The sequence below is a fragment of the Ictidomys tridecemlineatus genome, chromosome X (assembly GCF_052094955.1).
Source record: "Ictidomys tridecemlineatus isolate mIctTri1 chromosome X, mIctTri1.hap1, whole genome shotgun sequence".
Classification (NCBI taxonomy): domain Eukaryota; kingdom Metazoa; phylum Chordata; class Mammalia; order Rodentia; family Sciuridae; genus Ictidomys; species Ictidomys tridecemlineatus.
The window spans coordinates 108,754,522-108,768,824 of record NC_135493.1 but is presented as its reverse complement, the minus strand read 5'-3'; the positions used below and the strand labels follow the sequence as shown (position 1 = coordinate 108,768,824).

At 36.9% G+C, this 14,303-nt stretch overlaps 1 protein-coding gene across 8 annotated transcripts in view; it reads right to left on the bottom strand.

Annotated features, from left to right (window-relative positions):
• Positions 1-14,303, bottom strand: part of Apoo (apolipoprotein O) — an 88,562-nt gene that overhangs the window by 60,504 nt on the left and 13,755 nt on the right. For 7 of the 8 annotated variants that reach the window (XR_013431897.1, XM_040270484.2, XM_021732883.3 and 4 more), the window contains 4 exons: positions 9,584-9,691; positions 5,686-5,805; positions 2,539-2,593; positions 127-222 (listed from right to left, as the gene is read on the bottom strand). Coding sequence is in view for 7 of the 8 variants with exons in the window: in XM_040270484.2 (XP_040126418.2) it covers positions 127-222; positions 2,539-2,593; positions 5,686-5,805; positions 9,584-9,691 (379 nt within the window). In the remaining variant the exon portion in view is untranslated. The remainder of the gene's footprint in view (positions 1-126; positions 223-2,538; positions 2,594-5,685; positions 5,806-9,583; positions 9,692-14,303) is intronic. The other variant, XM_078035033.1, reaches the window with a different exon arrangement.

Below are 14,303 nucleotides of genomic sequence, written 5' to 3'. Positions count from 1 at the left end.
CAATGTTCAGGAACCAACTCATTATTCTGAAAACTGTTCATTGAAAGTAAAGAACCAAACATACCCTATCTTTCCCACAAGAACTGATTGTTCAAAAAAAAAAAAAACCCACAAAATTGCACCCACCTCTAGTGAAAAGGAGTCCAACAAGGCCAGCAAAACCAATAACACCAAGTCTTGGAAAAAATCCAGGAGGTGCATTTTGGAGATATTCATAGCTATCTATAATAAAATCAGATTGGAAAAAAATCATAAATTACTCATTAAAAACCAAAGTCTTACATACAAGTAGTACATACAGTATCAAATGATTTTCAAACCACATATTGTTTGTATGCTGCTAATAAACTTTTTATATTCTTTCAAGAACCAAATATATAAGCCTAGGAAAAATAAGTATCCTTTGCCATCTGAACTCATTATTTGAACTAAAGAACAATAAATTTGGATAATAAATGGAACTTGTGGGAAATAGCCAGCTGTTGGTGGTGACAGAATAAAAAAAAATAAACATAACACATAAGCCTATTCACCATGCCTTGTGACTCCATTCACATAATGCATCCTCTCCTCTCCCCTTCAATGAGCCAATCTCACCCAGATAAGACCTAGCTTGGGCCCTATTGCCTCAGAAAAGTGTTTTCTAAGTTCATGAGCCCAGACCTTTTGTCTTCATTGGGAATCACATATTTATTCTCTATACCATCACTTGGTACCTAACTCTATAGCACATTGCACTTAACTATTCAGATGTGTGTTTCCTGTCTCCCATCTGAATAGTTAAGTGCAGTGTGCTATAGAGTTGGAGAATATAAGCTCCTAAATGGTGGATTTGTGATACTTGTTACATGTTATCTTCCCTCAGTGTTAACAGCAGATAGTCATTCCACAGACATTTATTAAGAACACTGACAGGAGTTGAGAAATACTGGATGAATTAACAAATGAATTCCAGCTAGGTCATGACTTACAAAGCCCTCCTGTATCTCTCACAGCCTCATCTTCAGCACTCTCTATCTCCTTATAGTCCCACCTCCAAGTTTTGATCACACTGTGTCTGCAACACCCACGTGTTGGTGTGGCTAACACTGGTCCTTGAGGATTCATCTTAAAAATCCTTCCCCTCACTGCTCCCAACTCCCCAATCACTATTCAACTAGTCGCCTTCCTCTGTACCTTCAATAGTGGTCTGTAATTATTTCTGTATTTGCATTAGTATTGAACAATTTATTATATGTATCTTACTGGTTGTGACCACTTTCTTAATCAATTTTGATCTTCAATGACTGGCATGATGTGACTTGACAAACATATGCTGAACTGAACCAATAAGCTAGAATACTGAGTAAATCTCTCCCCCAGAAAACACCACATACTTAAAATTTTCCTTTCATGATTCTTTGGGAGATGTGATAATCATTTTAAACACTATTACAGGGCTTGTGTTATACATTTGCATTAACTTCTACCTGGTTAAAATTTTTACTTATTTTGTCTTCAATCTAGTCTTGACTTTCTATCCTCTCAACTTGGTCTTCTGAGGCAATTTTCTACTTCCCTTGATTTTTGCCTACCAGCATAGTGTTGTTTAATTCTAGACATACACATAAGAACAGTTGACAGGAGGAGACCCAGATGGCTTTTTGTGAGCTGAGCAGAAGTAGGTAAATTACAAAGAAATAGGGAAAATGATGTTTTAAGATTGCACTTGAAGCCAGAGCCCAGCTTCTGGTAACATGCCTTCATTGTAGCTTCTAGAAAATGGTCTGAGAGCTTTGGCAGATAATAACTCATAATGGAATGTTCCTGCTTTAGAGATTTTGCAGTAACTGAGTCCAGGAAAAGAAAAAACAAAACAAATACTGTAATGAATGAAAAGGCTTCTTCAGTCCCATGGTTCTTTGTTTTTTTGTTCCATCATGAAAACACATCCTTTTAAAAACAAGATTTTGATTCACCAAGATGCACAATGAGGGAAATGAAATATTATCAGTCTCTGTTTTACCAGTTCCTGACATTAGTCAGAATGTAGACTGTGAGCTCAGTTTATGAGTACAGGTAGGTGATAAGTGGCCTATATATGAGAAACAATCAAGGACAATGAAAAAAATGTAGGAACACTACTAATTATGCAATAAGACCTTTCCCAGGCACAGCAGCTCAGTTCCTTCCTGCCTCTAAACTTCTATAGCATGTAATAATAGCAATGTAAGTTAACTACTTTGATTCTAGCAATCTACTGATGAGTTAGTGTGCTATACTACATTGTACCTGGAAATCCATTTTGTTAAAAACACAGTGTATCTGCACTTGCTACCCCTATAATCTTAATAATGTTGAAGAAACTTAGGGGATATGAGCCCCCTGAAATCTGGATGAAAAGAACAGATTTTCTTTCTAGAAAAATTCACACAGTTCTAAAATTCTGCGTAAGATTTAAACAAATCCATATATCTCTAGATTCCATTCATAGAACTCCAGTTAAACAGTTCAATGTTATTGAAGTAACTGATTATGCCTAATAACAAAATGACTTACCTAGCCCCCATTGAACCAAACTTTGCATCTTGGGCTTAGTTTTGGAGTATGTTTCCTAAAAAAGTAAAAAGGAACAGAATGAGTAGAATTTGCTGATTATAAAGTAACAAAATATATATACTTTACTGAACATTTTTATTTTTGATGCAGGAAACTGAATCCAAGGCCCTGGGAGAGAGCTAAGAACATGCTCTACCACTGAGCTACACTCCTAGCTATTAACAGATTTTGTATAAAGAGATACTTTCTGGGTTCTTTTTCTTTTTTTTTTTTTTTTGTAATTTTCCCTTCACTGCAAACTGCTTAGCAGAATGATTTCCTATTGCCACAGGGGCAAAGATTCCAACTACAGTGCTTTTAACAACCCAGCCTTCTTACTCTTCTCCTAAAATGGAAAAAAAAAATAGACTAAAGATCAATCCCCTTGATAATTTAGAGGCAATCCTTTTCCTATGAAATTAAATTTGTGTTTCATATTGTCTATTTCCTGATTTTGCCATTATTTTATAGCTTATATCTGGAAAGTACCCATTTGAAGCAGAAAATGACCAGCTTTAATGAGACAAAGGATCAAATGACTCAGTTTGGAGTGATATCCCAAGAGGCTGAGGTGGGAGGATCCTTAAGTCCAGAAGTTTGAGAGGAGCCTGGGCAATATTGAGATTCCATCTCAAAAAAGTTAAAAAAGAAAAAAAGAAAAGCTTTGTATATGAACATCAGATGATCCTAAAGGAAATCAGGGACTAGCTAGAAGATACCCACCTTCAAGACCTCTACAGCAAAGATGGAAAAGGAGATATTAGGGTATTAGAAGAATCAGAACTGCCATTTAGAAAAGGATTTGTTTTAGATAATTCAGTTCAAGCCAGAAAAAAGTTACTCTCATTTTTAAATGGCCTTAAGTAACAAATGCTGAATTTGGGGGAAGACACAAAGAAATGAATATTTCTTCAGTAAAATCCATTATAGGTTTCTTTTCAACCCATTAAAGAGAAAGAAAACCTACAGGTTGAAATACAGTGTGACAATCCACTTCTTTTGCTAGCTTAATATTTTACTATTGGGGCTGGGTTGTAGCTCAGTGGTAGAGTGCTTGCCTAGCATGCGTGAGGCACTGGGTTCGATCCCCAGCACCACATTAAAAAATATTTTAAAAACAAATAAAATAAAGGTAAAAAATATTTTACTATTAAAACAAATTAGATTTTCAAGGAAGGACTAGAAATTGGTGGTCTGAAAAAGAAACCAGGAATTAGAAATATTTCCATTCATGAAAACTTCATTCCACCCAGGAAAATAAAACCATTACAATTAGAAGAAAATCATTTAGAAGTAGTGCAAACAGATATGCTGATAACTACTTTATCATCCAGAGAGGTGTTTTACTGCACTGAATATCATGCATAAAAGGAAAAGGAAAAGACAAAAACAACGTTAGGTTGTTAAAAGGTAAAAAGATAAAATACTTTCATTAAAAAAAATATATTGGGCTGGGGGTGTAGTTCAGTGGTAAATCATGTACTTAGCATGCACAAGGCCCTAGGTTCAATCCTCAGCACCAAAAACAAAACAAAATCAGACATACCAGAAATAACAGTAGTCAAGCTTACATGACACAAAAATATTTACACAAATTTATTGACCTTATCTTTTCTCTTTTTTTTTTGTTTGTTTGTTTGTTTGATTTTATGGTGCTAGGGATTGAATCCAGGTCCTTTTACACACAAAACATGCTCTCTATCATTGAGCTACACCTCAGCCCCTTGCTGACTTTATCTAAACTATTTACAGACAGATTAAAAACCTAGAACAAGATAACAAAGTCTAAGCACTTTACAACATAATACGTATAAAGTCTTTAGGTATTTCATAACTCACTTAAGTATAAAGGCCCAAATTATATTATTGATAGAGGTCATGGGCAGTACTTTTTTATCTCACTTGGTAAACAAAAACTCAGCAGTGGCACATGAAACTTTCAAATTTTAAGACAAGCCCTGGATAAAAATTGAACTTGTAAATCTCAAGCAAAGTAAATCTGACATTTCATACACACCAACATATTAGTTTTTATTCATTGGTCCTCAATTTTCAAAATCAAGATGAAATATGGCAAACATGTATCAATACCTACAAATTCTGTAAGTTGCAAACTTTGGTTTCAGGTGTTAAAAAAACACAGAAATACTTTCACTCCCATCATGACAAATGTCTGACCTAAAACATAAGTTATAGACAGAAGCCGACCTGTACCTGTAGTTCATTGGGACAAACAATTCAAATATGTAATTCTACCCTATTTTGGCATCTACCTTTCTGTTACAGCATTTTAAATGCACTAAAACCATTTGTTTAAAGTGACACAGGTGTCGTATACCTTATGTAAAATGCTTAGGACTAGAAGTATTTTATATTTTAGAAGTTTTCTTTTATTTTGGAATACTTGCATAAACTATACCAGTTGAACATCTCTATTCTGAAAATCCAATATCCAAAATGCCCCGCGATTAGAGATGCTCAGTTTATAGAATCTCTAGGAAAGAAAAATGTCTCAGTTTTAGTATGTTTACATTATATCCGTTTACTTTCATTACAGTCCCATATGCTCTCTAGTAAACACAATGTTTTCATAACCACAACCAACAAGGCAATTACCAGCCCTCTTCTCTCTAGTCAAGGTACAAACCCCACCTAGGGAGAGAAAAATTTTCTCTGCAGCTACAGCAACTGGTGCCACAAGGAATCCAGGGCACTGTTGCACCTGCTCTCCCTGTGGCACTGTTGAACATTTGTAAGCAGAGAACTCTTAACTTTGACCCTTTTATTATGCCTTTTTCTAAAATCATGTATCCAACATGGACTTTATTTTCTTACCTTTTTGTTATTGTTGTTGTTTTGGTACCAGGGGACTGAACCCAGTGATACTTTATCACAGAACTATGTCCCAGCCCTTTTTATTTTTTATTTTGAGACTGGGAATTGCTAAATTGCTTAAGGCCTTGGTAAATTGCTGGGGCTGGCCTCAAACCTGCAATCCTCCCAAGGAGCTGGGATTACAGGCGCACTCCTGAGTCACCAGGATTACAGGTATATACTACCATGCTGGCTCTATATAGACTTTTCATTATTGACTCTAAACAGCTGTACCTGACACCAACTTGTATACGGCTCAAAATGATGTCGGAGCTGTGAGATGCTTTCTTCAAGTTGAGTCCTTGGCTCCTCCACATATTTACATTGACCCTCGGGAGCCGAGTAGAGTGAAAGCTGCACACATTCAAACAAAAATAAAAAAGCATACACAGTAATGAGATCATGTAATAAATTATCAAATTTGTAGGTACAATATTTCTAATAATTTATAAATTACAATGACTCTGAGGGTTACACACAACCTAAAACTTTACTTCAGATGATCTTTGCACGTTATTTCCTTAATCATAAGGATAAGGACAAGGGGCTTGGGTTGTAGCTCAGTGGTAGAACACTTGCTTAGTATGTGTGAGGCACTGAGTTTGATCCTCAGCACTACATAAAAATAAATAAATAAAATAAAGGTATTATGTCCATCTACAACTAAAAAAAATAAGGATAAGGATAAAAGGGCAGAGCTACATGGTATCATATCCCTCCTCATCCACTGATGGAAAACAAAGCACTTTTCTTTCATCCATTTACACTGGTATCTGGTATTTCACCCCAGGTTTACTTTAGAAAAAGGAGTCTATCGCTCTAAAGAGTAGGTTGAGGGGTTGGGGTATAGCTCAGCGGTAGAGTGCTTGCCACATACGTGTGAGGCACTGCGTTCGATTTCCAGCACCACATATAAATAAGCGAATAAAATAAAGGTCTATCAATGACTAAAAAATATTTTAAAATAAAGAAGTAAAAATATAGTGTCTATCTACAACTAAAAAATAAATTATAAAAAAAGAATGGGTTGAGGAGGGGGTTTAAAAATGCTTGAGAGTAACTGAAGAATAACTGAATACATAGTTCAAATGATCAGTCTGGTGCTAATCAAAGGAGAGCAGGTTTATTCCCCACCCAGAGAAGAATTTTCTTAGATACTACTGGCTGCCCTCTTCACTCTCAACAATGCTATTGTCCCAAAGCCTGAGAAAAGAGTAAAGGGCAAAAGATAAGCTAATTAGCTTTATATAAACACATTTCAAGTAGCCCTACAAGGGACTAAAGGTAAAACTGTACCTCAATTTATTCAAAGGAAACAGAAACTGAATATCCAAATAATCAGTGGGATCAGTGGGAAGTATAGACAAAAAAAGAATCTAAACAATGTAAAGAAGATTTCTTGTTTGATTATTTAATGCATACTAAGTATCTACTTAGGATTTTTACCAGCCAAGAAGCAGAGAGAATCAGATCTCTGATTTCTTTAAGAAAAATGTGAATATTTTCTTGGCTTGATCAAGCAGTCCAGAATCAGGAAGGCTGCTTAGAAAAGTGAGTTGCAGTTGGGCATGGTGGTACATGCCAGTACTCCAGTGGCTCCAGAGGCTGAGGCAGGAGGATTGCAAATTCAAAGTCAGACTGACCAATTTGGCAAGGCCCTAAGCAACTTAGTGAGACCTTGCCTTAAAATGAAAAATAAAAGAACTAGGGATGTGGCTCTGGGCTAAATTCAATCCCTAGTACCAAAAAACAAAAAACAAAAAAGTTAAGTTCTATTTATAATCTACTGGGACATGGCAGATTCCCCATTAAAAATTTATAAAATATTTCTTAATTTTACCCTTAGTTCATCTGTTAAAGTTCAATACCACCATTAAAGTTCATCTGTTGAAAAAGCCGCAGTTTACTAATTTCCCACAAAGAAAACAAACTGTAAGGAAATATATTTCTTTTTAGTTATATATGATAATAGAAATATATATTATGGCATAATTATAAAAGCATGGAATATAATTTCTTGTAATTCAGTCTCCAGTATTTCTTTCTTTCTTTCTTTGGTACTGGGGATTAAACTCAGGGGCACTGGATCACTGAGCCACATTCCCAGCCCAATTTCGTATTTTATTTAAAGACAGGTCTCACAATGGTGAGGTGCTAAGCGACTCAATTGGTTCCACAGCTTAACTATTGTGAATGGTGCTGGCTTTGAACTCTGGGAACTCTGGGATTACAGGCATGTGCCACCATGCCGGGCCAGTCCCCAGTATTTCCCCTTCCCCTCCCTTCCTTCCACCCCCTGTTGCCTTCTCTCTACTTTATTGATCCTCCTGCTATTTACTTTTTTTTTTTTAATTTATTTTTTTTATTGATTGTTCAAAACATTACAGAACTCAAGACATATCATCTTTCATACATTCGACTCAATTGGGTTTTGAACTCCCCAAATACATAATACAGACTCACTTCTGTTACATACTCACATTTTTACATAATGGCATATTAGTGACTGTTGTATTCTGCTACCTTTCCTATCCCCTACTATCCCCCCTCCCCTCCCCTCCCCTCCCATCTTCCCTCTCTACCTCCTCTGCTGTTGTTCAATTCTCTCCCCTTTTTTCCCCCCACCCCCTTGCCCCTCATAACCTCTTATAATTTTGTGTATCACTGAAGGTCTCCTACCATTTCCATATGTTTTCCTTTCTCTCTTCCTTTCTCTCCCCCCATTCGTCTTAGTTTACTGGTAGTCTTTTCCTCATGCTCTTCCTTCCTGTTCTATTCTTAGTGGCTCTCTTTATATCAAAGAAGACATTTGACATTTGTTTTTTAGGGCTTGGCTAGCTTCACTTAGCATAATCTGCTCTAATGCTATTTACTTATTTTTTTAATTAGTATCTTATGGATGTATGTGATGATGAGGTTCACTGTGGTATATTTATGTATGTACATAGGAAAGTTCATTCCACTGACTTTCTCTATCGCATCTCTCCTCCCTTCCTTTCATTGCCCTTTGTTTACTCCTCTGATCTTTCTTCTATTCTTTTTTTTTCACATCCCTCCCCACCCTTATTTAGGATTAGCTTCCACATATCAGAGAAAATATTTGGCTTTTGATTTTGGGGGGACTGGCTTATTTCACTTACCATGATAGTCTCCTGTTCCATTCATGTACCAACAAATGCCATAAAGTCAGTCTTCTTTATGGCTGAATAATACTCATTATACGTGTGTGTGTGTGTGTGTGTGTGTGTGTGTCTGTGTGTATCACATTTTCTTTATCCATTCATCTGTTGAAGGGCACCTAGGTTGGTTCCACAGCTTAACTATTGTGAATTGTGCTGCTATAAACATTGATGTGGCTGCATCACTGTAGTAAACTGATTTTATTTTTAAAATTTTTTGCAGATGGACAGAATACTTTTACTTTATTTTTATATACTGTTGAGAAGCCAGTGCCTCACACTTGCTAGGCAAGTATTCTGCCACTGAGCTACAGCCCTAGCCTAGTATGCTGATTTAAAATCCTCTGGATATATACCAAGGAGTGGGATAGCTAGGTCCTATGGTGGTTTCATTTTTAGATTTTTTAGGAATCTCCATACTGCTTTCCATAGAGGTTATATTAATTTGTAGTGCCACCAACAATGTATGAGTGTACCCTCCTCCTCACATCCTTGCTAACATTGTTACTTGTATTATTGATAATTGCCTTTCTGATTGGAAATGAAATCTCATGTAGTTTTAATCTGCATTTAATTGCTGGAGACGTTGAACTTTTTTTTTTAATATATCTGTTGAGCCTTTGTATTTCTCCTTTTGAGAAGTGTCTGTTTAGTTCCTTGAAAATCTTTGCCACTGCTAATCAGGGCATTAATATCCAGAATATACAAAGAGCTCAAAAAACTTAACACCAAATGAAAAACACAAATAATCCTTTTAAATATCTTCTAACTGTGCTGGGGTATAGCTTAGTGGTAGAGTGCTTACCTAGAATGCACAAGGCCACAGCACTGCAAAAATAAAAAATTAAAATAATTATCTTCTAACTATCCTCCTGATATACAATTTGTAAAATCTCTTCTACAGTAACTAAGTCAGATGTCCAAAATATATCACTGCATGAACAGCATGTTACCTCATCAACTTTCATAGAATTTTTGTGAGGCGCATCCTTTTTTGGTGCTGCATAGACTCTGAAGGTGAGCAGGCTCAGGCTGGCTGGCCCCACGGACCTCTGAATTACCTGAAATGCAGAAGCAATTTTCAGCCTTCTATCCATGCTACAAACCAAATACGTACAACATGACATATTCATAAGCTCAGCCACTCCTGCCCTGAAAGACACATACAAGCACTCCATGAGAAGTAAATGTATTCCTGAAGTTCTGAGGAAGTCAGAACCCAAAATACATTTTTTCACAGACATAAAATTTCAGCTCAGCTTTATCTTGATTTTTCACAAGACAATAGTTTTTAAGTTTCTCTACCTAGGCTTTCCAGTAAAAAGTTAAAAAGATATAGCTAGATAAATAGATATTGAATCTTTGGAACATGTTCAAAACCAACTCATCATCTTTCCCTAAGACCTGCCCTTCTTTCTCCATTTCCTCTCTCAGGAATTGTGACAACCTCATCAGAAACTCTGAAGTTAGCAATTTTCAAAAATGTAATACATTGTTATTAACTATGTTAGTCAATAGACACTATGTTGTACAATATAGCTCTCAAACTTATTCTTCCTGTGTCTAACAGAAATTTCTTATTCTTTGACCAACATCTCTTCAATGCCCTCCCCCAACCCTCCCAGCCCCAGCAGACCTTTCTAATATCTGCTTCTATTAGTTCAACATTTTCAGATTTCATAAAAAAGGTAAATATATGAAGAAACATGTTAATTACCTTGATTTAGCCATTCCATAATGTACACATATTGCAAAACATCAAATTTAGTACACAATAAATGATTTTTATTTTCCCATGTATAATTAATTGATCAACAATTTAAAAAGGAAATTCTGAGGTCATCTTCACCACCACCCTCATCCTATGGATCACTAAATCCTGCCATTCTGCCTATTAAATAATCTCAGTGCTACTTTTTCCTATGTATCCCTTCCTATACAATCTTTCCTTGGACCCTCATTTCTTTCCTGGATTATTTTAGCAGCATCCTTAACTGGTCACTGGCCCTCTAAGGATTAAAACCACCAAACAAGAAAGAATGATTTTTCTTTTTTTTTTAAATAATGATTTTTCTAAATGACAAACTTGATTTTGTTCTATAATCAATAAAGACCTTAAAGCCAAAAGAAAAATGGTTATTACTTTCAATGGTATAAAAACAATTAACCCACTCTGAAGTATTAAGTGTTCATGTTGAAAGGTCTTAACTTCAATTAAGATCTTTTGGTATTTATTACCTTGGACTTGTACATCAACCAAAAAGTCTTGTTATGACTGACCACAGCCGCCTTCTCTAACCTCATCTGTCACTCCACCCTTGCCCACAAAACCTGAACTCCCTATATTTCTCTCATGCTGCTTTCCAGCTTCATGGGTTCACGCATGCTGATTCCTCTAAAAATTCCTCTACCTGCTTTGTCTTTCGGTAGAATTGCCTAAGAGCAGGGAGAATGCATGTTTTTATTTTATTTTTTATTTACCCATTTACTTACGTCTATTAAATTCTCCCTACCACACTGGAATCACTTTCAGGATGAGACTGTGTCTTAAATATTGCTATGGCAGTACCTGGTACATAAGAGAGACTATTCACTGCCTGCCTCAATGAGAAACAGAAAGAGGTTAAAAAAAAAAGAGTAGTTGTCTTGTTCTATCTAGTTAGGCATGACTTAGCATAAAAGAAATTATATTACTAAGATTTTCAGTGCCTACAATGTGAAAGATGAGACTATTCTGTAATACAAAATATACAATGCTAGATAATATATAACAAAAATGTCTCTTGAAACACACACCTAAAGTCATGTACACACAAAAAATAAATTCTCATATTTCAGAAAAAAGAGCTGAAAGCCATAAAGAAAAATGGTTATTACCTTAAATGGTATAAAAACAATTAACATACCCTGAAGTATTAAGTGTTCCTGTTCAAAGGTCTTAATTTCAAGACAATGTTCCTACAGATTTCTTTTGCTTCTGCTGATATTGGTCACTGTGGTTTGTGTGTATCACAATTATTCAGCAGGACCAGCAATACTTGATCCAACCTAAGGAAATCAATACCCCTCCTAGAAAATTGCTAAGACTTTCAAAAGGGTCTGGTTTTTAAAAATTCAGTTTTGATTAATCAACATGTAGCTCTTTACCCACCCCTGGCCTCTTTTAAAGAGGACAGGTCATCTGATGCTTGAGTCACCCAAGAGTTCTAAGCAGTTTCCATGGAGTCCCTCCTGAGCCTGAAGTAAAGGCACATAGGCTGCTGGTATCTGGAGACATGAATCCATTGCTTTCTGCCTTCTGTGTCTGGTTGCTTGAACTGGGGACTTTGCATGGTATTGAGCTGGCCCCACCTCAGGACTTTGTTTCCCACCCTCCCCCTATCTGCTCTAGCTGCTGCATCCCTCCTTACTCCCCCATCTAGCACTTGTACCTCAAATCACTAGGCAGCTTGGATCCGCAGTGTCCCATCTTGTCCTTGTTTCATATCTTGCCTCAGGTTGACCTTTTTCATTCTCAATTGCTGTGTTCAAACCTTACTTTTCACATGTTATATTTGCCTTCTCATGGTCTACCTCTTCAGTGCTCTTTCCATTTTTATGTTCTTTTTTTCCCCTCAGTGCCAGGGATAGAACTCAGGGTCTTGTACATCCTAAGCAAACATTACTACTGAGCTACACCCAACTCTCACTTTTATGTTCTATTTTGGTACCAGGTTGAACCCAGGGGCACTTAGCCATGGAACCACCTCCTCCAGCCTTTATTATATATTTTATTTAGAGACAGGGTCTCACTAATTTGCTTAGGGCCTTGCTAAATTGCTGAGACTGTCTTTGAACTCAAAGTTCTCTTGACTCAGCGTCCCAAGTGCTGGGATTACAGGCATGCGCCACAGCGCCCAGCTAACTTTTAAGTTCTTAATGAACATTCTCATTCACATCTTTGATTTTAAAGCTCAACTCATTTGCCTTTTTTTGAGACAGGATCTCACTAAGCTGACATAGCTGGCCTTAAACCTGTGATCCTCCTGCCTCAGCCTCCCTAGTTGCTAAAATAACAGGTATGTGCCACCGCAATTGGCTTCATTTACATTTTTAATATTAAATTTTTAACTATTAATTTCTACTGTATTTTCTCCCTTATCTTACTCATTTTTCTAGATTTAATATTATTCTAAATCTGCCCCCTCCCGTTACTGCCTAAGTTGTTTTCTTGTTTCTTTTCTCCTATTAGTTTTCCTCCCAAGATGCCCAACTCCCATCCCACATCAAGAAGTGTAACCACAGAGTGGTAGCATGGAAGAAATCAGCCCCTGTAGCGTCCGTCTTAGCTTTAACAGGCTCTTGACAGATTAAAAAAAAAAAAAAAAAGAGGAAAAGCAAACCTCAACTGGAAGACTTAAGAGATCCACAGATGCTCTCTCCATAAAGAGCACATAATTTACTCAGGCTTTTTCAACTTCAGCACTATTAACATTTGGGCTAGATCATTCTTTGTTGTGGGGCTGTCCTGTGCGCTGTAGGTCTGGCCACATCCCTGGCCTCTGCCCATTGGATGCCAGTGGTACCCCTCCCAGTCACAACAGTCAAAAATGTCTCTAGACATTGCCAAATGCCTCCTGGGGAGACACCCCCACATTAAGAACCACTGGTTTATTTGAATAAACATTAACTTCTGACATCTCTCATCATCCAGACTTAAGGAAAATATCCATGTTTTAACTCATGGCCTTAAATCTAACACACATAGTGAAAAGCAGAATAGTCTCCACTCAGAGATGAAAGGGAGTGAACTCAGAAGGGAATATTCTGTAGTGAAAGAAATGAACTATATCTTAATTGGGGTACGGGTCACACAAAATGTATGCTTTTGTCAAAACTCAAATTGTATATCTAATATTGTACAATCTTAAATCTGTGAATGTAAACTTCATTTTAAAAATATATAGCTTCCAGCACACCTCATCCATGCTAAGTTCATGCCAAGATAAAGATAGGAACTTTAGGCCAAGGATTATTCTTAAGGAGTCAGCCACACACCCAACCATAGTAAGGAACCAGGTAGTACTGCCCCATGTGATGTATGGAAACCCATAGAAGCCTCAGTAAAAAGTTCATTGATGCTGATGTACTCAACACCTTGGGGGGTCACCCCCAAGGGGGGTTTTCTTGGTGGGAGACTATTCTACCCTGCCTCTGCATATGTCCACCTTCCCTACTCTAGATTTGATGAGTCTGGTTTGGAGATCAAAGCCACACCTACTCTGTTAAGAGCTGCATCTTTCATGAGTGCTAGGTTATAGACTAGATCCAAAGGCTGTGTTTCTATAGATCCAACCCCTCTGGACTACACCCTTCAGTTACTAGTTGACTCTTGGGATTCAGATGGTGGTGGCAGGGGTCACAAAGGATGGTCCCCAATGTGCTGGTTTGTCTGAGTTTTTGAATATAGTTATGAGATCCACAGTCATAAGGAAAACTGAAATTTGGCTCAGATAGAGTTAATGACCCTCAGCTCTGCAAAACTCAGGAATGTCACTGAATTTCTTGGCTCAATGTGACTAAATCTTTCTTTTTAGTGTGATTCTATTCCCCAGCAAGATATCACTCTATCAAAGTACATTCTCTACCTTAGACTCTATCTTTCAACATTTGTTTTATTCAGCCCACAGGCAC